At 41.9% G+C, this 26,676-nt stretch overlaps 1 protein-coding gene across 2 annotated transcripts; it reads left to right on the forward strand.

The window, feature by feature from the left end:
* The first annotated feature begins 2,278 nt into the window (after positions 1–2,278).
* ccdc186 (coiled-coil domain-containing protein 186) lies at positions 2,279–26,616 on the forward strand. 2 transcript variants are annotated; one of them, XM_080465459.1, is made up of 16 exons: positions 2,279–2,401; positions 4,091–5,048; positions 5,341–5,467; positions 7,011–7,139; positions 8,445–8,657; positions 8,875–8,994; positions 9,923–10,027; positions 10,367–10,465; positions 11,476–11,562; positions 11,677–11,819; positions 12,609–12,864; positions 12,957–13,146; positions 14,860–14,958; positions 15,113–15,341; positions 20,037–20,256; positions 24,000–26,616. In XM_080465459.1, the coding sequence occupies exons 2-16, from the start codon at positions 4,147–4,149 to the stop codon at positions 24,081–24,083; spliced, it is 3,003 nt and encodes a 1,000-aa protein (XP_080321585.1). In that variant the 5' UTR covers positions 2,279–2,401; positions 4,091–4,146; the 3' UTR covers positions 24,084–26,616. The 2 variants fall into 2 exon arrangements, with proteins under 2 accessions (XP_080321585.1, XP_080321586.1); XM_080465460.1 differs by having other exon boundaries at positions 14,860–14,940.
* The last annotated feature ends 60 nt before the right edge of the window (positions 26,617–26,676 follow it).

The raw sequence follows: 26,676 nt of genomic DNA on the forward strand, positions 1-26,676 counted from the left end.
TCGAGGGTCTGAGCGGGGGAGACCCGGCGGCCAAAGATACCAGGCTCGTCAATGGTTTTCTCAAAGACTGGAACTGGTTAGCATTAAATGCACTCTCCATGACCGTAGCTGGAATGAACTTCAAACACGCCAAATGTTAAATGACACATGGCGTCAACTGGCTAGCAACGAAGCTAACACTTGTGACAACTTAGCTCAATAATTAAACAGTGTTAATCTAATAAAAGCTTTCGCAACAGAGTGAAACTACCAACGACAAACGTATACTTCAATGCTACAATGCATAAATACGTACATAAATATTATAGTTTACATTATTCGTATCTTACCTGGGAACACGTGTTGGCTCAAAGATTAAGACGGACTCGTACATGCGCAGTACCGGCAAGTAGTCAAACCGGAAGTGCCTCTGATATTTAATAAATTCTGATAAAAACTTTTTTTTTTTTTATCTATTTACAAAACTCTCCTCACTATTCTTCCAAAAAGCCTAAGCACAGAAATTCAAAACGTTATTTCATGTAGTTTGATGTTAAATCAACAATGTTTGGCTATCTTGGCTCAATGGATGAGAGGCTGTGGTAAAAAAAGTAAAAGTTCTGTAAATGAAATATATTAATGATTTGCTTAACTCGTACTTTATTAATCCATTCATCCATCCATCCTAATGCATTTCTATACTGCTTAATCCTGTGCAGCATTGCAGGGAGATGGAGTCAATACCAGTTTACTATTACTATTACTTAATCCTGGACAGGTCGCCAGTCGGGGATCCATGGTGGTGAAATATTGGAATCGAACCTGCAAACTCTCAATCCCAAGTCTGCCTCTCTAACAAAACAAAACAGTGACAATTCACACATGGCACTGTTTACTCTGGTGAGAATGTAAATAATGTCACCATCAATGTTTGATTATATGTATGTGTTTTACTGTTATTGTTATTGTTTGACATCATTGCACTCATTGTTCATTTTCTTTTCTTGTTCAACTCTTCTATTTATCTACTGTCCACTGGCTGCAGTAACGATACAAATTTCTCAACTGTGTGACAAATAAAGGAATATCCATCTATTTGATTAGTTTAGGTCAAAGAATTGAATGTATTATTGGGTGTAATGTTTTTTCTTTAGTGGTGACACCTTGGAGGTAAACATTTCTTGCAGAATCAGTTCTTGCAGAAGACCTTGCAGTGACCTCTTTTAAATCTCTTCTAAAAACAACATTTCTATAGACTGACTTTTGTGTGAAGCTTACCTTTTGTTTTACTTGTTTTTACTCCATTGATCTATTTTTACTCAACATTATCCGCCATTTATCTTTAATATGCTCTCTCTTTTTAGCTACCTAGGCCTGTGGCGTTTTGTCTCCAATAATCTTTGTCTGTGATTTCTGTCTGTTTACTATTGGTCATATATAGTCTCCTCTGTCTCGCCTGACTTTTTTTGTTTGTTTGTACTGTAAAGCACTTTGTGCAACAACTACTCTTAAAAGTGCTATATAAATAAAGTTATTATTATTATTATTATTATTATTATTATTATTATTATTATTATTATTATTATTATTATTATTATTTCCACACATAATTGTGTATGCATATAAAGGGTTAAGTGAAGTTTAATAGTTTATTCACACTTTATGAGTTGGCTACAACAAAGGTGAGCAGCAACAGAGTATTTCTTCTTCCCTGAGGTGTGGACTTTTTGCGCAAATAGGGAACATCCAAACAGTGCAAACAAACATCAAACACAACAAAAACATTAACAGACAGTGCTCACAAATAATACATTCATATAATCTTAAGCTTTATGACAGGTACTTAGAAAGTTTGTAACTATAACAAATACATATGAGAATGACATATTTTTTTAATGAGAATAGTATAATCAAAATAAAATCCAAACGGAACCAAGGAAGCAGACGGTCTCTTTACTATTTTTGGAATGGTTCTTTAAACATCTCAACTGTTTCATTGCTTTTTTGTGTTTATGTTACTTAGTGTTTTAATGTGTTCTTTAAATTCATGCGAAATTTTCCCCGTAGAGTTGTTAGATCAACTATTAATTATATGTCTTTATGTTTGCAATCATAATATGTAATTCCACTTTTACAATCAATTTGAGCATGATTTTTAGTTTTACACAGTATATGTTTCTCAATTTTCCTGAGGCGTGGACTTTCAAAGGCGTGCCTGGTGCGTGGTTACGTCAGACCCACGTCACACCCAGGTGTTTTTTCATTGGTCGACACCAGCTGGTTTTCTCAGGCAGTAGCCATGTTTGTTGATGTGTCATTATACCGGAGTGACTTGTTGGGCGATCAGCTGGCAGCGAGAGGGGAGTTAACAACTTGCACTCTGTGTCCGCGCTTGAACGACACCATGGCCTTTCTGCATTCGGTGGGTAATGAGAGCATCTGTGTTTGGAGAAAGAGGCGAGAAGCCGGCGGCGGGGAATCGCGTTTTACTGGACGAGCTTAGCGGCTGCCCTTATCTCTGCGTTAGCCCCGCCGGCTAAACATGGCAGTGTGATGGGACAATGTCAACCTGCTGCTTTATCCTCTAGCCATCTAAAAACCACTCTACATTCTGTATCCCTCAACCTGTCATGTATTGTGTTTCAGTCAGTATTTTACATTTAAATCTGGGTGCGTTGGCTAGGCTACCTGAGAAGCTAGCGAGCTAAAGTCAAGGTACTGCTAACGTCAATGAGCCATTGTGATAGTTGATTAAAAAAAAAAAAAAAAAAAAAAAAAGGGAGTGAGTACATTTGGCTGTGTTGGTTTACTCGCAACCCGATTCAAGGTCACTTGAATCACCTGGTTTTATTAGGCTGACTGTACGCAAATTGTCGGGATTTCAAAGTGTGCATTTTGAAAAAGCATCCTGTATGTGCTTCAGCTGTTTGGCTTTCAATAACACAGAAGAATCTGGTAAACACAATGCATCGAGGTTTTAATTCATTACTTGGAATTTCAGTTATACTTGGAATATACCTGTACACGTCTCCTTGCGACCCACAGTCATCAGAGCCACGACTAACTTGATAAAAGCAGATTAAGCATTTCAAGTCCAAAGGTGTACTTCTCAGAGGTTTTTCAGTGTCAAGCTGCAACAGAGCTGCTTTGTTTACAGACCTTCCCCACCTATTTAGCATACAAGTCTTGTTTATCTTTATGATTCAGACCACATTTTCATAACTTATTCTAAAACGACTGTAAATATCTATTTTTTACTAAATATATGTAAAGTGGTCCATGATTTTTTTGTCTCTTTTGAGTTTATATGTGGCTTGGATGCATAGGATTATACTTGTCTGCAAAGATTACTATCCTAGGCGGCTATTTATTATTGTTATTATTATTATTGTACCATTTTGTCTGCAACCTGTAGTTGCTACAACTTTTATTTCTGATTCAGCTAACCGTTTCTGAAAAAATGACCCATACAAAGGACATACAGAGTCTGAAGGAGATCAGCGTCTGTTGCCAAGGAGACTCTGAGAGCAAAGGACAGGGAGGCACACAAAATTTTATTTGGAATTTTCTAGTTCTATCTTCTGTACTCAGCCTGTGCCTTGAATGCCAAATGTAAATACCCTACATATTTGGGTTAGTGTAACGTTCCATGTCGCGGCTTTTAGATGATTGTTTGACAGGCTCCATTTTCGTGACTCTCAAAAGCTGTGAATAATCTTAAATACCTGTCATACCTGTATGACGTTTTGCTTCGCACACCCTTCAGGTGTCACCCACGACTGTAGACTTGTGATGGCCACACCTCTTGGTCATTGTCTGCCAGACATTCCCTCAGACAGCATTTATTTTGGTTAATGATGAGCTCAAGTAATCAGATAACATCAGCAAGTGTTGTCGGGGTTCTTTCCTGGCTTAACAAGGCGAGAATTGTGCCCAATGACCAAGAAGGCCTCACATATACATAGAATGCCTTCTGTGATTATATCAGTGACATCCAGGAATTGTGGTTAGAGGAACTGCTGCAGCACTGTGTGAAAACAAACTGCTCCCACTCCAACTCACTCATTTGTTTGTCTCTCATGTATCTACTTTTTTTTTTAATCCGTTCCAGATTTGAACCTAAGGAGGGCCACGCAACAGCCTGGTCCTGATACCGATATACGCGCGATGGAAGGCTCAGAGGTTGAATCTGTTTTGGAGGAATCGAATCAAGAGAATCAGCTTCACAACAACGCATCAGACTTGGAAGAGGTGAAACAATTGTTGTGCAACAATGCACAAGACACAGAAATTGACAGTCAGCTGGGCAGTGGAGAAATTGAGACTCTGGCGGTTGTTGAGATGGACGTGTGCGGTCGGGCGGATCTTGACAAGAAAGAACCGACGGCTGATACAGAGTGTGATACCAGGGCAGTCTCAGTCGAGAGTGAGACGCCACAACTGAGAGTCCCAAATGAGCCCGGTCACACATTGGGGACTCCTGTCACCACTCCAGATGTAGTAGAAAGCTCCACTTCACTTCCTGAAGGAACCGAAGACATCTCTTTGACTCTTAGTGCCACTACTCCAAACAGCAATGAGCAGCCGTCACTCTCTGTCACAAATTGTTCCACAACAGCAACGCCTGATGACGACAGTGTTTCAGCTGAGAGTCCCTCGTATTCTCCCCTCCAAAGCACTTCGAAGAGCTCTCCCACCGACTTCACGACCTCTGGGATCTTTAATGGCCCCTCAACCCCGGGCTCTGACACTATTAGTTCCCCGCTTGCTTCTAGCCCACAAACCAATGCCAAGAACTCCATCCCCTTGCATTCCCTGTCTAGTCCTTATGACACTGATTGCAGCCGAAAGCTCATCTCCCAGATCCAGCGCTCCCTGTCACAGGAGTCACTGCTGGATGAGCTTGAGTCGGAGCTGTTGGCTTGTCAGCTGCCCGTGGGTGAAAATGGAGGCGGAAAGAAAGGGAGCCCACCGATGAATGGACTCCCCGCAGACCAGGACGACTGCATGATGGTCTTTGAGAAATGTGTGCAGTACAAGTATGCACAACAGGAGAAAGCCATTCAGAGGTAAACTTGTTTTGCAGAAGAAATATGTCTCAGCTGCGATAGGCTTTTCTTCCTTTCACTGTAAATTAAAACCTTTCGCTTTAGGAAGTTGACACAGTCAAATAATGTCATCATACGTTTGCCAAGCTTTCTGTCTTGAAGCAGGATTTAATTTGTAAACAACTGAGTATAATCCTCTTTTCTTTTTTTTTTTCTCTTTCTCTCTCGCCTTATATTTTGACACTTTATATGGTCTTGACCTGATAATGATTGCTTGTGTGTGTGCGTGTGTTCGCTCCATCTGTGTGTACAGGTTGCTGGAGGAGAACAAGCGACATCAGGAGCTGATCCTGGGCATTTGTTCAGAAAAAGACAATATGAAGGATGAGCTGAAAAAGAGGGCAGACACAGAAAATCTGCATGCAGCCACCATCAGAAAGGTCAGGCTTTCTTCTCCACAGTTCATAATTGAGAAAGGGGACATTGTTTGACATGTATGACTCTCTGAGCCATTCTAAATGGATTTTATTTTAAAACAACCGAATCCTCTTTATGATACCATACTAGTTTACATCAACAAGAAAAAAAAAGCTGTGTTTTGTCTCATTTCCTGCTCGCTCGGGACCTTGTCGTCTGCACGCTGTGACCACATTGCATTTGCAGTTTCATCAACATTTTTACTTGAAAACGGTTTTAGCCGCGATGAAGAAGACTTTTTCCTGTCGCAAGCACTGAAACTCTAATGGCTCATTATACTCGTCCCCCTGACTGAACCTATAGCATTCTACTTTTTGAAATCGCTTACACGGTTACACATTTTCAAGTGCTTCCTTTTGACTTAATTATTAGTATTGAAAATGCTTATTGTATTTCAGCTGATTTACATTCAGTAGTAATTTAAATCCAATTGCGCTGCGTCTGGAAGCCGCAAGTGTTGCTCATTGTAGTACAATTTAAAGCACAGATCAGCTGGCAACTGTTGTGCGTCTGCGCCGGTCGCTGTGACCATACAATTCAATTAAATGTGTCGTCTGGCTCTGTGCAGCTGGAAATTACAGATGATTAAAAAAAAAAAAAGCATCCCCTTGGGGAGATGAAGATGATCAGTAGCATTAAATGGGCCACATGTTCACTTTCCTTTCTGTGTCCTTTTACAAGTCATGTCTTCTTTCTTTTTTTTTTAAATGCTGTATCCAGCACTTTGATTTTCAGAGCTCACCATCTAATTGCCCCACTATTCACTGAATCTGGTTTAGCGTTGCTGTTGCCATGGAAGGAACAATAATGGATTCATGCTCTCTGTAGCGCGGTTTGTTTAAGCACTGTGCAAGCAAAAGGGTATAGGAGGAACTTTTTATGACTCCCGATGTATGCTGAGATGACTTCCCCTTTTATCCTAAAGATAAATTAAATGGTAAATGGTGAGTTCATAGTGTTTAAGAGAAAATTCAATTAATACAAGCGCATCTAAAAAAATGAAAATGTAATTATTTCATCAGTATTTCTGTATTCATAGCATAGAAGCTAAAAGGTGCCAAGCATTTAGTTTTTTTTAAACTTTGATAAATATAGCCTCATTTTAGATTTTTATGATTTATAAAGTGAAGCTATTGGGAATAAATCAAAAATCAATTAGGAAAAATTTGTTTATGTGTGATACATTTGAGTTATTCCTGGAATAAATTGAATTATAGAAAAAGAAAATCCCTATGTTTTATACCATAAAATGTGTGAGTGCAATGTGGTGATTATTTGAGACTTATCCTTCCCAGAGACCAAATAACTGATGTGGTTTCAAGATAAACAGTGTGAAAATACCAGTATTTCCTCTGTAAATTAAGCCGGTATTCAACCATTCCGCTACTGCTGTCAGCTATTGTTCTGTGCAGCAGGTTAGTCCAGGTGTGGCTGAGGCTTTTCTTTTCTTTTCTTTTTTTCTTTTCCCAATGCATGTCTGACCTGGTATCCTACCTGTGTCTCCAGTTGGAGGGCAGGGTGGAGGAGCTGTTAAGAGAACTGAAGGAATCCCGGGACAAACTCGTCCACCAGGACCAGGCAGCTAAAGCTGCCCTGCAGCACATGCAGAGGGAGACGACTTACCGGCTTGAACAGGTAAATAGTGAGACTTGAATGTGTTTCTCTGAACATGAGCAACTTTAAAGAGAAAAAGAAAGTGTTTTTTAATCTGAATACATGAAACATATATTGATCCCAGATAATTAAAAACAGGGTTTTTAACCTCTACTCTGCTCCTGATCTTGTCAAGATATTTACAGAAAACTAACCGTGGAAGGACCCTGGTCTTGCGCTCCAAACTCTTGTTATTGCAGATGTAATCACTTGTTAAATGAATAGTGCCTTGAAGCACATTTTGTTTTCCATCCACCAGTTTTACACCCCAGGTTGACACCATGCGAGGCTCTTTCCTCTCGACAGTTTTGTCACACTTCGCCATTTTTAATTTCACTGTTCAGTGAACAATACGAGTGAGATTTTTCACTCGGTCGTCTCTTTTAATCTTTCTTCTCGTATCATTGTCACCTTTTTTTTTTTTTATGGTGGCGAATGACCCATTCCAAACCAGTTGTGACCTGAGGTTAGAAACATTTTAATTTATGGAAGATCTGTGCCGAATAGCTGATTTCTTTTAACCTTTGACCTTAATGTTGCGATGCCCTGTGCACAAGCTCAGTGTTTATTTTCATTTTTGCCCCGCACACACACACACAACCACCCATACAGGCTCTCCTTCTTCTCCACTACTTTCTCTAAACACCAACTTGTCAGTGCTAACACAACAGGGGATTCACGGGAACATAAATCTGCGATCCGTCAAACTGAAAAATTGTGCATCTTGCGGGTGTGAGGAATGAACACACAAGTGTTATACGAGAGGAAGGAAGCACTGAACGAACCCACAGGGTCAGCGGTGAGCCGCAGCACCACCATCAACACTGTTCTCATAAAGCACTGGGCATACCCCTGTCAGATTTAGTACACTGTATATAGCAGACATGGGCAACTATTGGCCAATGTCAGCATATCGCAAACCAATAACCAAAAAAATGGGGTATTGCTTTGCGGTATGATGATAGTCATTTTAAGCACATTTGAACCAGGTATCAGTTGAAAATAGTCAAAAGTACTATATTACTGAGTTTATTTTAAATGGATAAATATCTGATCTTTGATTCGTATCGGATACACTCGATTCTCATTAGAAACATACAACGCCATAGTTCTCATAATTCCGGGCGAAACATGCGATACCTAAACCTAATTATGAAAAGTTTTCAACCGCCTTTTACCATTCTATTCGCTGCTCATTCATTTAATGTCCGTTTGTGATTCTCTTGAGGATCCAATAACTGAAGTGTGAAATGACAAGCATTCCGTGACATGACTGATTCTCTCAAGGTGAACAAGAAATGTGATGAGGCGCGCCAAGAGAAGGAGGCCATGGTGATGAAGTACGTGCGCGGGGAGAAAGAGGCTCTTGATCTGAGGCGGGATAAGGAGAGTCTGGAGAAGAGGCTGAGGGAAGCCACCAAGGAGGTCGACCGGCAGGCCCTTCGAGGAAACCAGCTGGCCCAGGAGAAAGGCCGCCTGCAGCAGCTGTATGACGCCAAGGTAAATAAGCCGTCAAAGCTCAAAAGAAAAAGGTCAGCTCTTTATCAACAGAATAGTATGTGAAGGATATATGAACTTGTCTCTCTGACTTTGCTGCACTGCATTTATTGCAGTAAATTAATTATTTTTGCAACCTTTGTTGATTGTTTTGAATGTCTCATCAGCTGAAATTAGCAGGATCAATATTCTCGTGTCGCCCGTGTCCCCGTGTTCTCAGGAAGGTGAAGTTGGCAGGTTGACCAGGGAAGTGGAAAAGCTGAAAGAGGAAATAAACTCTCATCTCATCAAGGTTAAGTGGGCCCAGAACAAATTAAAGAGCGAGGCAGACACCCACAAGGTAACGTAACCACTTGTTTGTATTTGTTTGCTCTTTGTTTGCTTTAATGTGTTGTAGTCATGTTGGGATAGAGAATCACTTTCATCAGTGGCTGTCAAGGAGTCGACATTCGAACTTGGGACCTTCTCACAAGCCCAGCATATTAGCAGGAAATAAAGAAACCATATCTGACTGGTCCTTTTGGACAAAATGATTCATTGCTCACAAATTAAATATAGTGATGAAAATATAGGGGAAAGCACTGGATAGTTTTCATGTTGTGTGGTAGTCCTGTGTTGTATTAGATAGCTTTAATGCGCCTGACTACATATGCTGCAGGATCACTTCACCTCACACAACCACTGTTTTTAAAACAGCATTTTTCTTGTGTTTGAGTCTCTTGTCTCTCAACACCCGCCTTTGTTGTCCGTCAAAGATGCACACCAGCTCACAAATGACTTCCCTGCCGTCAGTTATGTCGTCTGCAGACGCTCCATTAAAAAAACAACATGATGAGATGTGTTGTGCAGTTCAAAATGAAATGGAGTGCAAACGATACAGTAATGAACCTGCGAGGGCATTGTCATTAGCATTGTGGCTATTTTCGAAAAATGTCTATTAGGAAATAATGATTTTATTTTTAACTGCCTCCAAGCAAATACAAAACTATAACAAAAGATGGAGGGGAAAAAACAACTTTGAAGATGCTGAAGGCCACAGAAATTAAGCAGCTAATGTTTTGTGTGTGTGTGTGCATGTACTGCATATATACATCTGTTCAAGGAGCACTGCACAGAATCCAAACCTTTTCAGAGTTGATGCTCAGGCTGTTTTATATGAGCCCTTTAGTTCAATTACTCTTGTTTTCATGTGTTGGAATTACCTGAGTGTGCTCACAGGCCATCTGTTTTCTCATCGTGTTTTGAAATGTGCGTTAATGTATGTGCAGGAAACTAAAGACAAACTAAGGGAAACCACGTCCAAATTGGCCCAGGCAAAGGAGGAAACTGAACAGATCCGCAAGAACTGCCAGGACATGATCCGAACGTACCAGGTTTGTGACGTGCAACATGACGTGCTCCGACTGAAATGTGCAAAAAGGTCATTGTTGTTCACGGAACCCACAGCGTGACTGGCTGTGCTTCAGGAGACTGGCAGTTTTCATTTGCACCTTATGATGGTGGTAAAGAGCTGTAGTAGTTTTGTCTGTGGGTTGGGCTCTATTGAACAGCAGGAGGTTTTCTTTTTTTTTTTCTTGTAATAATTAAGACATGAGAATAAATTAGTTAGAAAGCATTGATTTTTCTGTCACTTCTCATTTTAAATGAGTTTTTTTGCTATTCTTTGTTTCTAATGTGACGCTTTCACACATTTGACTTTTTCTCTCACGCAGGAATCGGAGGAGCTCAGGTCCAATGAGTTGGACGCAAAACTGAGGGAGACGAAAGGGGAGCTGGAGAAAAACAAGCAGGAACAAACAGACCAATTAGAGGTGGGAATGCTCACGTAAACACCTTTAGCCACGGACCCGTCTTTTTCACAGCGTCTCCATGAGCAGAGTTACAGCCTCTCATAATTCTGTTCCGTTTACAGTTGCTTATTAATGATTGTATACCAATTATCAGTTGCATCGTTGGCCTAAAAACCTCTAAACTTCTCTTCCTTTTCCCTCAATTTCTCAAGCTTTGTATGGTCATGTGAGTGCTGCTTGACAAAAAAGCAACTGCAAATGTTTGTCTTTTGCATTCCTAATTCAAAACTAAACAAAAGTACAGCAACCGTAGCAGCGGACATGTTTGTTTTTCCACAAGTTTAGTTTCTACTTGTGATGCAAAATTCTTAACGAAACAAATTCGGTTCCGGCAGCCCCGTTATTCAGCCTTTGATTCGTGCCCCTGATCGCAGCTCTTTTCATGAATCTGTGTGTTTTCAGCTGCTTTCCTCTGTTTGAGGGTTGTAATTGGGAATGGTTAGCAAACTGGCACACAGGCTCTGCGTGTGCATGCGGGCACAGCCATGGACTCGATCCAAACACAATGGCCTGCTTTTCTCTGGGTCTCACTCTGAAGGGAATCACACTTTAAAAATAAATGGCACAGAAAGAATCAATATCGAGCCTCTCAACAACAGCCCCAAAGACATCACCCATTTCTTGCTAATGCACTATTGCACAGGCTGTTTTTATTCTTTGGAGTGTATGATCACACAGATATAATTTGACTTTTCTTTCCTTTTGAACAGAGCTAAGAAGTTTTGTTGTCTGATTGTTTTAATTATATATCAGTTTTTTTCTTTCAAAGGTTTAATGAATAGTTGACTTTTCCAGGAATCCAATGATTTAAAATAACTGGTTTAAAAGTGATTCTGTTTGGCAGAAAAGATGATTTTGGAAAGGGTTCCTAGATGTGATCGCCATCAAAGTTTAAAAAAAAAAAAAACAAAGAAAGAAGGGGAAACAAACGGTGGATTCATAACTGAAGAATAATGCCTTGCCTTTGGCAGGTACACCGAGTGAAAGCCAAAGAGCTGGACGACCTGAAGAGGAGTTACAAAGAGGGCATGGATGAACTCGGCACTCTGCGCACTAAGGTTTGTCCTGCAGATAAGTGCTTGAAAATCTGCGCAGACGATACCTTCAGATCAGTAACATGAAGTGGTTTTTTGTTAAAAAAAAAAATATATATTTTTTTTTTCCGTTTCCAGTTGAAGTGTCTGGAGGACGAGCGCCCGCGCTGGGAGGACGAGCTCAGCAAATACAGAGAGATCATCAATCGGCAGAAAGCTGAGATCGGCCGGCAGAGAGAGAAGCTGGAGGAGGTTACTGCGCTCCAAGAGCAGCATCAGCGGTACGACCACGCACTCCGGGCGATCACGTAGGAGTGGTGTGAATGCTCAACTGTGGAGACGCTGCAGCAAATAAGTGCGATGGTGCACTCCAGCCACGCTGAAGAGTGAAATCAATACTGTCCACCTCAGGGCAGGACTGCCTGTCCAACGTCTGAACAGAAGTGACCAAAGGACAACAAGTTTCTCTGCGGTTATGTTACAACTGGTTTACTGGATTGAAGTAACTTCTGTGACTCTTCAGTAAATCATAAATGCTGCATCATTAAATTAGCTTCGAAAACATATCAGCCAAAGATTGTTAAATTTGAATCGAGCATGTGTGTCACTTTTATGGTTGGCTTTAGTAGGTCTGTGCAGCTTGTAACATACTTTTTTTCTCAAATATTTTATAAGCGCACTTAAAGATAGGCCAGTTACAAAAATAGCACAGAGGGCAGGAACGGACACGGGTCCCTCTGTGGGTGTGTGGCTCTGCCTGCCATGTGGAGATGCATTAATAGAAAAGGGATTTTAATAAGTGGAAAAGAAGAAATTTCTCTCCCTGCTATATGTGTACCAGGCTAACGTTAGTGGGCGGTGCCTTGCCAGTGGGGTTTATAATGAAAAAATTATAGACAGTTATGATTGTGTGCAGCAAAGAGTCACTTTAGACTTTTTTTTTAGTATACCTGCACTTGTGTTCCATTTGTTAATATGAAAGATGTGTTGTCTCTTAGAAATACATATAACTAATGATATAAAGACCTTTAATGTGTTCCTTTTCTTAAAATTGTATTTCCTGTTTGTAGTGATGAGGAGGAGATTGCCTCTCTGCGAGAGGAAGTGGACTCCATGACCAGTCAGATGGCCGACCTGCAGCGCGACGTCCAAGGCAGCAGGGAGCGCGAAGCCGAGCTCCTGGGCTTCACCGAGAAGCTGAGCAGCAAGAACGCCCAGCTGCAGTCGGAAAGCAACGCCCTGCAGTCTCAGCTGGATCAGCTCACCAACAACTTCACCGAGCTCCAGGCCAAGCTGGAGGAAACCAGCAGGCTACTGGACGACAAGGTCAGCGAGCAAATCAAATCCGTGCCGTCTGTGACTTTATAATACCTGCTTGTCAAACCCGTCTTTGTTAATTTTTCCTGTTCCTCCTGCAGTCACGCCAGTTGAAACGGGAAGAGTCCCTGAGGCAGCAGGAGGTGCTCGGGCTGCAGGAGGAGCGGGCGGCGCTGCAGGCCGAAGTAGCCAAACTGAAAACTCGAGTGGACGAGTTGAGGGACGAGCTGGTGACTCAGAAACGGAAACAAGCTGCCAACATCAAGGACCTCACCAAGCAACTGACCCAAGGTTAGAGACTACTTTTTCTGCCCCTGCAGCTCTTTGTTGTTCGATATTTTTTTCGAGTGGCCCCACATCATCAATGTTGTGGGTTTAAATTTGTTTTAAGTCAAAGAGGTTTTTTTCCACCCATTGAAAACCATTGCTATTTTAAATGCAAATAAATTCAGTCGCTTCTTTTTGAATGACGACTTTTTGTGTGTGGAAGCACACAAAAAAAATGGAAATCTGAATCCACAGATTAAGAGGGCAAAACTCAAGTGTAGTTTTGTATTATGGTGACTCATTGTTGTCGCCCACTGGACATAAAGCTCAATTTGAAGGTGAATGGGACCATGAATGATAAATTATTCGATTTAGCCATTTCAATTAGTGTATCGATCCCATGATGCTTTGCACTGTGACGTTTCGGTGAAACGGGATCTTGTTTTATCCCGTCAATATTGAATATGGATTTATTTGCTCCACTGCTCAAGCTTGACGTTTTTCTTTTGAAATTAACACAAAGGATACTCCTCCTTCTCCAGTTATGTTGTGGAGGGAGTCGATCACCGAGCACTTGTCAGTATGATGCGGCGGCGGCGTTTCCTACGTTGATCAGTTGTGTTTGGTTTAAAACAACAAAAACATGTCATTTCAGTCAAAAAGTCTCTGATCAGATAAAAGTCTTCACATAATGCGGATTGGCGTTTAGGCGTATTACCGCTAATGTCAAATCACTGGTATTTGTGAAGTTTTCATCAGAATAACTGCAACTAGTCAGTTTTCTTTTTGGTTTTTTCCAATCACTCTACTTTGTGGTTCAAAAGCTGCAACTCTCACGTTGTATAGGCCTTTCCTTTTTGATTTGTCTCATTAAAAGATATTATTCTTCTGAGTTATGTAAATACAATAAATAGAAATACAAAATGCTAATGTAATGTGTCGATTGATAAGCTTTTAATGATGGACGCTGTTTAAGTCAGAACTAAATATGAAGAGAAAAAAAATTATTATTAAAATGTAGAACAAATAATGGGCCTCTCAGTTGTTGTTTTTTAAAGATTCTTAACTTAAAATCCAGTTTCATACAGTGGCAGAATGTATAATCCCAATTTATATTTGTCAGTAATTATGATGATGAGCTGGAAAATCACATTTAAAAACGGTATAGACTATTACAGAAAAACCAAAAGCTAGATATTTATAAAGAATTCATCATTTTCATTTTATTCTGAGCTCTTTTAAAGTGGCCATTACGTTCACGTCGGCTGTATATCGATTTATATCTAAATTATGACTTGCAAATGTACATAAAGACGATGTGATTTAAAGCACGATGATGGACGATGCCTTGCAGACGGCGAATGTTCTCATGCTGGGATTAAAAGTCATCACATCAGCCAGCTTCACCTACTTGGCTCACGTAGCACATACAGTGACCTCTAAGGCTTGAAGTGCTGCTCTTTTATCTTATATGCACACACTTTCACTTTCACTTAACTGCAGGAACAGTGAGGACATTTTCCCCCCGGAGAAACTATAACTTCAGCGTTGGTGCGGCTCCTTTATCAGCAGAGTCGTTTTTTTTAAGCCAATGCTCGGAAGGTTTGCTAAAAGAGCACTTGGATTATGGACCACTTGTATTATATGTCAGAAAGTCTTTTTCATATAGTGTATGATTTTAAATGTGTGCATCACAGACGCTTTCATAAAGTCAACATATCTTCACCTTCTCGACAGCCCGTAAAAAGCTGGACCAGGTTGAGAATGGAGGATGTGACCGAGATGCCAGCAGTATGGGCAGCCGCTCCAGTTCCTCAGGTACTACTCCGGAATTTGGTTAGTATTTAAATTGTGAACACAGTTTTTAATATCTAAAAAAAATGGGATTTCTTTTTTTAATTATTCGCCCAATACGGAGATTAATCTCTGTTTCTGCTTACAAATTGTGGAGAAGCAACGTACAGTATCTTCACTGATCTTCTGTCCTCAGGCTCGCTGAACGCACGCCACAGCGGGAGCAGTGGCGTTGAAGAGCGGTCCCCGGAGAGCCAGTCGGGTCCCTCTGTGGTGGTTGTAGACAGCTTCCCCGAGGTGGACAAGGCTGTGCTGGTGGAGCGCATCGTCCGTCTGCAAAAGGCCTTGGCTCGCAAGCAGGAGAAAATTGAATTCATGGAGGACCACATCAAGCAGCTGGTGGAAGAGATCCGCAAAAAGACCAAGTGAGTGGTAAAGGCACAGAGAGGAGACAAAACTGTATTTGGCTTCATGTTTTCCCACTGAGACAGTTTGGAGGTGCAGGTATTGTGATAATAATGCACCACGTCTTATATAATGGTGTCATATTTCTATCCAAGTGGAGTTCATCCCTCCATTTGATCAGAAATTGTGATGCACACAGCATACCTCACTCACTGGCCCCTCGGTGTTTCAGCTGACCTTGATAGACAGGATATGCTTACACACACACACACACACACACACACACACTTCCTTTGTCTCTTCCTCTCATCTTCAGATTTGAAGTCACGCAAACACAGCACTTCACATTCATGATAAACTTCACTCACAGCTATTTATAGTGCGGGTGATTGGAGGCGGCGGGGGCGCGTCTCTGCGTGGATCTCTAATGATCTTCCATCCATATTCATGTGCATCACCTGACGTCAAGAGACGAGGGACTTTTGGACGGTCTTAACTACACCACTTAGTCATTTTTACGTTCTGAAAGTGGGTCATGGATTTATGCCAAAATTAAATTGTTAGTGGACATACTGTATGTGTGTAATGTAATCTCATTGAATAAAATCCTGTTTATTAATTAGTAAAGCTGCCACCCTCCAGATTATTGAAGTTTGTCTACCTAACGGCATTTTTCTTCTTCGCTATTCACTGGGATTGATTCCTTTAGCCTCAACCTACATTGAAGAGTTAAAATTGAGGACGAATCCCACGGTTGCGGGGATAAATTTAGCTCCGTGAGATCTCGGCTCGGCACGGAGGCGTTGCAATATCCAGAGTGTGGATGTGAACGTGGCCTCTGTCCATCATCCCTTCAGGACAGGCTGGTGAAGACTGATGAATGACGAGACAGCAGAGGCTTAGAGGCTCTCGTGTGAGGGACGGTCGGCGAGAGAGAGGCTGTTAATAGGCTAATCTTCGGTTTACGTTTCCCCCCCATTCATAAAGCTTCTGCATCTTTTGGCTCATTTACTCCTGGCATAGCGCTGCAGGGTGGGAGAGGCTGTGATGGTGTCACGGGTTGATTAATGGCTCTGCTCCCTGGTTTCTCCAGCTACCACAATGCAAAATAGCATTGTAATCCAATTGCCATCTGGATTTTGTATTAATTTTGCAATTGTGGCACTTCTGGAAAAAAAAAAATGAGCTGTGAAAGTATTTTCAATATGCTTCCTGTTTCAGATCTTTACATTTTTCTTGATTAAAGCAGAAGTAATATCAATTTGAGCCATTTTTCTACCCAACTGACAGGAAATAAAACTATTCATTGAATTTGTTTCCACAGTTGAGACTTGTAGGATTATATGTGAGGCTCTCATGTGAGCAGAACCAAACCCTCCTGAATCCACAAGCAGCATCTTCCCCTTTTTTCTCAGCTGTACATGATCATTTTCTTGGTTTTCTTTCACCCAGATTTCAACCTTTCTTTGCTTTTCATGTTCCCGTGCTGCTTGGCGGTGAACGACAGGCTCATTGACTGCGGCGTGTCGAGTACTGTATGTGCAATTTGCAGTAAATGAGCTAAAACATGCCAAGAAACGGCAGCAGCATCCCTCAAGGGCAACAATGCCTGCCCTTCAGCCACCACACACCTGTTCATTACGACCATTTAGTCCAATTCTTCTGTGGATGTGACCTGAATTAAAATGATGCCGCTGCAGTCCAGGTGGCAACAAAAGCAGAGGCGGAGTTCTGTGCGGGAGTGGCGTGTCCATTCATTTGGAGAGCACTCTTTTCAATCTGCAAGAGGTCGCCGTCACCGCTAACTGCAAATCTCAAAGCTCCGTTGTTGCCATTGTGGGGATCGACACCTGCTGCATGTGTTAGAGTATATACAGTGATCTAGATTTGTTGTCTCGGTTATACGCTTGTCAGCCACATCGACGGCAACAAGGTCTCATGACTACTCATAAAGTAGCACACAAAGGCTCCTCGATCAGTAGACGACTTCAAAGTAAGATTTGATGAATATGTATAATGATTAGTGATCGTACGCAGACGTCCAGCTCGCATCTAGAAATCGTTTCTCGAAGTGGCAAAAGCGACTTCCCTAAACTGGATTATAATCTGCTTTCGAATCTTCTTTGCATGCATGACTTGCTGCCTTCATATTACCAACAAGACCAAACAAATAATTGTCCTTCTCTGCTGACCTGTGCATGCCACTCGGCACGCCATGTAGCCAAATCTTTAATTTGTCACTTTTTGTTTTTACTAAACACTGTCGCGATGGAACTGGGGTCCAAATATGGACCCTTGCAAGCGTAGTCAGAGGTAAGTTTCATTGTATGTCTGTGAAAGCTCAGGAATATATGATTGTGTGTGTGTGTATGGGTATAGTTTGTTTGCTTCTTGTAGTGCTTGCTTAGCTACGTTTTTTTATTCTTTTCTGCATCTTTGATGACTTTCTTTTTTTATTTATTTAAGGTTAGCATTAGATTATAGTGCTAGATATTATTTTAAATTCTTAAATGGGACACAAGGAAGATGACATTAATCAGTATGTGACAACAGGGCAGTTTTTCCTTCTCAGATTGTGAAGACAGAAACCAAATCTTAACCGTGCCATTTTCAGAGGAAATATACAAATGGTGAATTTTGAGCAGTTTGAAGCTGCTGCAATCATAAACATCTAAAGCAGGGCGGTCAAATACATTTTAGTGCAGGGGTCACATATGGCCCACTTTAAATCCGAGTGGACCTGACTGGTAAAATAGTGCCATAATAACCTATAGATTTAAACTTGTCTTTGTTGTGGTGCAGAGTATACGTGATGAAAATGTCTATATTTTCACAAAACCAAACAATTACTTTGGGTAAAAAACTACAATCTCAACATGAAGCCAATTTTAATTAAACCTTCTGGTGCAAAGTACAATGAAATGTCAAAAAAAACAAGACTGTTGCATTATGGGTGTTTTTACAAACTCACCCTGACAGCATTGCTTTGAGGCGAATGCTAGTTAGTTTTTTACGGCATCACCGTTGATATCTCAGCTCTAGTCTCAGTGTTGAGTTGTGTTTTCTACTCTTTAGTTTTATTTGAAATTTTTACAATTTTCTCTGTGGTTTGGCCAGATTGAAGCCTCTTGTTTTTTTTTGTTTTTGTTTTTTTGATTTAAATCACAGCTACTAATGTATGATTGGCGGGGCGGGGGGGGGGGGGGGGGGGTCGGACAAAACAAACTGGCATGTTTTTATGTTTTCACAGTAATATATCTTCCCAGTCTCTTGGTGAGTCACTTTTCCCCCGCTGATTGTCAATCCATTGCGACTGCCTGGCCCTTCATACCGAAGGACACAAGTCGGTGTAACTGTCTTGATTGGGTTCATAAAATATGTGACGTGTTAAAGATTATAATATTGTCCATGTAGAGTGGGGTTGGAAAAAAGCTGGATGATTAATGCATCCGTTTTATGTTTGATCTTCTAAAGTCCAACATGTACTTGTCACGGCGAGATAATGAGCAGGTGCAGCTGCTTGAGAAGGATTTGAACGTTTCTATATTTCTAATAGCAATTTGCTCTGCGGCTGTCTCATTCTGACATGCGGGATATAATTCTGGGAGTGTAAATCTTACCGAAGAATCTCAGGAACATCTTTTTGCTCAGAAGTCGTCATAAACTCGCCTGCCTTTTCAACATTCCTCTCACACGTACCCTGAATATGAACTATGAGGAGCAGGATGGAAACAGGATTTTTTTGGGGGGATTAAGTATACTTCTGGGTGAAATATTGATTCCTGAACTGTCTGGAGAAGAGGATGTTGTTGACCTTCTCCGCTGGACAGGTCACTGCTCTCGTCTCTCCACCACAATCAATTTTTTCCTGAACTTTATGGAAATAATAAAAAATAAAACAAAGAAGTAGCTGATAGTGAATGAATCAACTGCAACTCCACTGCTTTTCTAAGTGGCAGCAAATTTACTGTACAGTGTTAATCTTAATCTCACTGATTTCCTCAGCCAGGTGTATTTATGTGTTTCGAGCCTTCCTCTGCATGTATGAATTGTGCTTTACATCAGTTTCCTTTTCTTTGGCCGACAAATGTCGAACGCTCTAATAAATCTGAATCGCTGTGGCCGCCCCCCCCCCCCAGTGGTTGTTTTCTTTAAATAGAAACACTCGCATGTCGCTCTTCTCTGGGCTGTACTGGGGGGAAATTGATCAACAGGAAATTTTAGAGCTGTTAAGTAAATGAATTCTCTCCTCTCCTTCTCTCTGACACCAACATGGCTTAACCTCAACATTGTGACGTCGCTCAGCTGAAATGTGTTTTAATAACATGATGATTTATCTCACTTTGCCCCACTCACGCAGGCACTGGGTGATTAATTGAATCCTGGCTGCCCATTCTGAAGACATTGTTTTCATTACCTTCCCTCCCCTGACGGGCGCAGTGATCTTCTTTGTAACTATGGCTGAATGTATCCCACGTTCATGAGTCCAATACGCCATCCAGCTGAAATTACTATTCCTGTAATGTCCAGCGCTTTTGCCGCTGGCGATGGTTTATTGCTCCGCTGGAGCTCTCTGTGCTCGCGAACTATGAAATCCCACTTCCCCGATTTTTCTCCGCTCAACAGTCTCCAGCTGACGCCGCCTGCTCACTTGGTTAGCCTTCCGTTTGGAGACACGCGCTTCTGACTTACGCTCTCCCGTTCTCTTCCCGCAGAATTATCCAGAGCTATGTGCTCAGAGAGGAGTCAGGGGCCCTGTCATCAGAGGCGTCGGACATCAACAAGGTCCACCTCAGCCGGCGGGGGGGCATCATGGCTTCACTTTACACCTCCCACCCAGCGGACAGCGGGCTGACCCTGGACCTGTCGCTAGAGATCAACAGGAAGCTGCAGGCCGTGTTGGAGGACACGCTGCTGAAGAACATTACTCTGAAGGTAATTTCTCCCCCGGCGGGGCTTCTCTATTCCCAACCGTACTCGGTTATCAATGCAGTCATGCCGATTTAAATTCAATGATTGTATTGATGATGGGAGCAGTTTCGCTCAACCCCCGTGAGTAACTGATTGTTTAAGGTCGGAGTGGATCATGAATTGCCTACATCTGAGTCATAATCCGGCTTTTTAGCCTCCTGGTGTGACTATCAGTTTTCTTCTACTTTCAAACATCATTAAAGAAGAGTTCAAGGAAAAAATGACTGTTTTAAACAATATTTACAGGTTGTCAATATAATGGGGAAGGCAAGCTTATTAATCCAAAAACACATAAAGAGACGAGAGATGATGAAAGAATAACCAGAAACAGCATAACAGAAGACTTTAGATGTCTTATATTTAATCAAGCCGAACTCACGTGTTTAAAGTTTTGTGATGAGAGACGTCGGTGTTGGTTTTGATTATTTTTGTTTGTCCATAATTAATTCACCTAGCATAAGTATGTTCAGAATAATGTAATGTAATTATCCATTTGTTTGTTTGGAGTGGAGGGAGAGTTGTTTTTTTTAAAATGCCCTTCTGAGTCCCTGAAGAACTTTGTTGACATCGACAATCAAATATCAAATGAAAAATGTGTTTCCACATCCCGGGTGCGAAAGAGCAGCGGGCAGTGGATTTAACTATGGTGTTATTAATGGAATACGTGGTGCAAGGTAAGAGCCACACTTTCATTTGACTCGGTCTCTCCTGAGGATAATGGTGAAGATGCTTCTATGACCTTGAAGTGACCAAAATGTAGAGACACGAGGGAGTAAATGTGGTGCTGCACATGTCATACGGTGTCAATTTAAAAACTTGTGCAATTAGGAGTCCATTGTTATTATAATATGATGTGTTTTACCTTCTCCCGTCAGAATTATGTCTGTTTCAGAAATGCCAAATGATTGATCAGCCCGAAAAACAATGGATGTTTAGCCGATATGGAACCACAAATAAAAGTGATCTGGATATGATTGAAAATATTTGTGCCGTTAGGATTCTCGATAAAATCGTCAGATGGTGAAGTGTGAACGTACCCCTGCTGTCTGTGTTCTCCGTGTTATTGCACAGGCTGTTCACACTTTTCTCAAACATACACAAAATTTCAGAACGTGTAAAGATCTGGATGATTAGTGTCGTACTGAGAGCTGAGCTGCGCCTCACACCTACACCAGCACCGGGCTGCAGGATTCCCCCCGGAGGACTCCCGTTATGGCACCTTTGCGCAGACTGTAAACTTCTCATGCGGAAAGCGGCGACGGGGAGCTTCTTTTAGCAGTTCAAACCCTGCAAAGTCATTCTGCTCAAGTGTCGCAGCGTACCTACAGATGCTCATTTCCTCCCCCGCAGTCATCCACAGTATGTTTAGAAAGCAAAGCGTCGCATGCGGTGCGAGGATTTTAACCTCTTTGTTGTTGAGGCATCTGAGATTTCTCCATGATTGAGTCTAATTGCTACTGAAATATTTGTGATCCCTTGAACCGACCCAGCGCTGCACTGACACAAAGCTCTTCCTCTGCTGTGCACTAAAAGCCCGTAGGTGTGGATAAAAGCGGTTTTGATCCGCGAACCTGAATGTGAATGTCAGACCACCTTCTGTCCGTCGCCGACTGAGGCCGTCTGATGATTTGAATGCCTCTTTTTAAGCCGTCTCGGCTTTTATCGCATTGTCTGCGTGCGACGACTGACATTTCTGCCGGAACGGCGTCCTTATTACGCTGTCGCTTTGACACAACGTGACATATTGGAAATCTCAGACTGATGCGGGTCATAACCTGCATTATTGACGCCACCGGGAGGTGAAAACACTGTGACCTACTTAACCGAGACGTTATTCTAACTGATAGAATCTCAAATAATAGATTTAGGCTGATGTTTGTATCGGTTCTCATTGGATCTGTGTTCACGTGAGCTTCATCCGCTGTGCACATTCCAGGCCTTATAACCATTTCATTTGATTAATCAGTCCATCCGCTGTGCCGTTTTAGTGAATCGAGGGTAGTGGAGTGCAGCAGCTGATCCTGGATGACTTTAAATGGAGGCGGATTAAATCCTGGACAGATCACCAGTGCAACACAGAGACCGACGGCAACACACAACTCGCATTATTACCTTCAGGGGCGACGATTAATGAGCGTTTTTAAAACTGTCGGAAGGAAAGCAGATGCGTCTGCAGAAAACTTAACCAGGGACATTCTTGCTGTGAAGCCCGAGTGCTTAAATTGTGTCTGTGTGAAGTAGATAATCTCAACAGGCCTTCTCTGTTATTGATTCAGGAGAATACCTTATCAGTCAAGTGTTTTACAGTTCAAAGTGGGAAACAAGATATAATCTGTGAGGAGATTTAAAATGACATATCATTGTGTCGGCGCTAAACTAGAATTAAAAGAGTACATATGTCTTCAGTGGGCCATTTGACCCATTGAACACCTTAAAAAACAAGTAAATAAATCTTAAAAACAATTCAGGCTAAAACTGGAGTGATGTGCCGCCGTTTGTTAGACCCGCAACACTCCTTCCAAGATGTTTCTTCAAAAATACAATAGATTGATAAATCTCAAAGGTGGGAAGTTAAAGTGAGTTTATAAAAGCATTAACATGATGACCATATAGTGTGTATATTAAACGAATACCTTTATTTCAGGAGAATCAACACACTGGGCTTCAGGCCTGGTCACATGATCACACAAACTGGACCCTGTTCAATCCCGTGTAGCTGTGAATTAAACATTAGTGTATTAAATAATCCGTTTACTTCTCAGCCTGGGAATCCGTCTGTCCTTTCTACTCTTCTAATGCTGCTGCAATTTCTAATTTCGTTGAAGAAATCTAATCCTCAAAAAGACCAATCCAATCTAGTCCCGCAACAGAACCGACTCGTCATCGCACCATTCAGAATGAAAATGACATTCATTTTGATCAAACAACAAGATACTGTTTGGCAGCTTTAATTAAACTTTTTTTTTTTTTTTTTTTCCTTTGGCTGCTCCATTCGGCGGTCGCCCCGCCTCCAACCGTCTGTTTCCATCATAATTAAATCCTTCTCGCTCAGGAACATTACTTACGTAATGAAGTTCTGTCAGTCATGTCAGTGGGTGGAAAGCAGGTTCCAAACGTTCAAGGTAAACAACCACCACCAGAATAGGAAAGGACACAAAGGAAGCGTTCTGTTTGTTGGGCGCCCACATCGCCACAGCGCAGCCTCACCGTCCCGTCGGTTTTTTCCCCGCCTCTCCTGTGTTTTTGCCTTTTATTTGTTTTGCACTTTTGTTCACGCTTTGCTACGTGTTTTTTTTTTTTTTGGTCCAATCAGCCCCCCATTGTCTTCGTAGTGTGTCAAACTTTCATCGAAGGCTCCCCTCCGTACGACCCTGGCCGAGACAATGTGTGGTTAATAATGCGTGGGAGGGTTTTTTGTTTTTTTTTTCCTGGATAAAGCTTTTTGTTCCTGTGGATGGCAGATGATTGGCAGGAAGCAATGATATAAAACACAACACCACGGACACAATAGAAATGACAAAACAAAAACATTCTGACGGTGCCAAGTCAAGACTTCACATCTACGATGATTGATGATCTGCAGAATCGAATAGACGGGAAGGAACTTTAATCCTACTTGTAATAGAATTACATTCTTTCTGTTTGACGAAGCAACGCTTATTGAGCCGTTATCTAAATTTTCAATCTGTCTTTCGTCTGTTCCTCAGGAGAATCTGCAGACTCTGGGCGCCGAGATCGAACGGCTCATAAAACAACAGAGGGATCCCGACGATGAAGTGAGAAGGAAGTGAAACAAGATGGAGATCCAGTCTGAAAAATTACTTGACACACGTCGTACAACCTCCATTTTTTTTTTCCCCCTCCACCTCTTGACACATCTTCCTCTGTCTCTCAAAGAGCCGTCGCCAAGTTTAGCAGAGCTCCTGACTCTGATTGCCTTGTAAAAAAAGAAACAGACTGAAGATGCCATCAGAATGAATGTATCATCAAATCTACCTGGAAAAAAAAGAAAATCTACAATTTGCCAGTAAAAGAAGAGAAAAGGAACCGTTGCTTCCGCGGCTTCGCCTCCGCAGGTGAAAAACGTCCCGCCAGCCGCCGGGTACATTTCTCATCCTGTTTTTTGCTTGGTGCAGCATCTTTCAGCCGATCCGGCGAGGCGAGGTGCCCCCCCCCCCCGCCCCCCAGCAGAGCCACACAAAGGAGGTGGACAATCGCACCCTCGCAGGGTTTTTTCCTCTCCGGGCGATGTGACGTAACACGTGAAGGTTAAAATGTAGAGCTGGTCTTTAGTTGGTCTATTTTTCTATGTGATTTTTTTAATTTATTTTCTTTTAAATTGGCTCATTATTGATTTTTTTTTTTCCTCTTCTTTCTTCCTTCCATGATTATATTTCACTTTGTTTCTCATCCCATCGCTGATACTTTTAACGCCACCTAGAGGCGGCTCATCTCCAAGATCGTTTTGTCGGCATCATGAAAGCATTCCTCACGTCGATGCTCGCAGCACAAACAAACTCTCTTTTTTTTTTTTTTTTTTTTTTTTTGCACCGTGTGCATAATATGAATTTGGTTGCAGGAAAAGTTTCTGTCCCTTTTATTTTGTAATTTAGTGTAGCGTCACCGTTGAAGTAAAAGAAGAAAAGGGAGTGGAGGAGATCTGTAGCTTGTAGCTCAGGAACGGAACATGCAGCGATAAAAAAAACAAAAAAAACAACCGGGGACAAAGTGCAATGCTCTTCCCTCTTCTTTTTTTCTTCTTTGTTCCGAATGTGTTTGTGTGCCACTGAACTGTTTCAGTGTTCTTATGTGTTTGTGCAACATGAGTGTTGAAGAAACTGTGTGTTTGTGGCTGTGCGTGTGCGCCTTTTTCTTTGTTTGTTTTTTAACCCCTGCAGCTCTTGGTGTTTACACCGTTGCGTTCAGCTTGTCAGCTTTTACCAGATTGACTGCGGAGATTGTTCCATTCAGAGGCGGGGGTGGGGGGGGGGGGGGGGGGGGGATGCAGGTGGCATTTAGACTGGACTTTGTTAGCCACACACACACACACATCTACACTGCAGCTCAGTACTTCTCGGCGATGCTTTTGTCCCCCCCCCCCCCCCCGACAGATTTCCAGGCCATCGTACTCTCCAACACTCCCGGGCGGAGGGGAGGGGAGGGGAGGGGAGGGAACTGGCACCCAGCTCCCGGCGCACTTCCACAATGCCGCCGTTTCCCTTCACCTGATTTGATCTGATTGCAGGTGTCGCCACAAAAAAAAGATAAGCCTCCGTCTAGTCATTGTCACAGCCAGAAACAGGGTTTTTTATGTGGGTCACAAATGGTTCCAGTCTTCCTCCTCTTCCTCCTCCTCACATCCCCCCGAGGCCATGTCAAAATGGACCGCTGCGCGGATGAAGATGAGTTCCCCAGATAGAGGTCACGGAGTTTCCTTCAAACTGTTTTGGGGATCAGCGGCTACGTTCGCGTGTTCTCAGTTTGAAGTTACCAACCGTTCCTTTCCTCATGAGGCCAAACAGTCGTCGGGCGTCTTTGCCTGAATCTTTAAACAAATCAAAGTGTTGAGTCGCTCGCTGCTGAGTCTTTTTGTCGCTTCGCGGTTTGTTTCTCGCTCCGAAGTGAACCTATGCAACGTCCACGCACGCGTTGGGAATCCTTCGTCAAATCTAAGGGACTCGTGTGCTCCTCTTCTGGCCGATCCCACGTTTTTTTCCCACGTTTTCCACAACTGACACGACGTCCTGCTGCAGCATTGTGTGGATGAATTAATGAATGGATGAATTAATGAATGGATGAATTAATTAATGGATGGGTGAATTAATGGATGAATTAATGGATGGATGGATGGATGGATGAATCAATGGATGAATTAATGGATGGATGGATGAATGTATGAATTAATAGATGGATGGATGAATCAATGGATGAATTAATGGATGGATGGATGAATCAATGGATGAATTAATAGATGGATGGATGAATCAATGGATGAATTAATAGATGGATGGATGAATCAATGGATGGATGACATCTCATGTGTCACCATGTTTCAGTGCCCGTCTGTGAATTCAAATGAGAAACGTCTTGTTGGGGTTTTTTTTGGTTTGTTTTTCCCCCCTGCTGTGCAATGATTTCCCCCGTGCGCCGTTTGTTCTTGTGGAATATCCAAGCTGTGATTATAATATGCATTTGTAGATATTCTCATTCTGTAAAATGATCATGAGCTGTTTTTAAAAAAAAAAAAGAAAAGAAAAGAAAAAAAGATTCTGAATGATGTATGTACATACGGTGGTTTCAGGGAATTAAAAGAGTCTTAACTTCACATTTCGTGTTCTGCTGTTGTCCTCGTGTGCATTTCTTCCCCAAAACCTCGATATCTGT

Source organism: Lipophrys pholis (genome assembly GCF_963383615.2).
Source record: "Lipophrys pholis genome assembly, chromosome: 1".
Taxonomy (NCBI): domain Eukaryota; kingdom Metazoa; phylum Chordata; class Actinopteri; order Blenniiformes; family Blenniidae; genus Lipophrys; species Lipophrys pholis.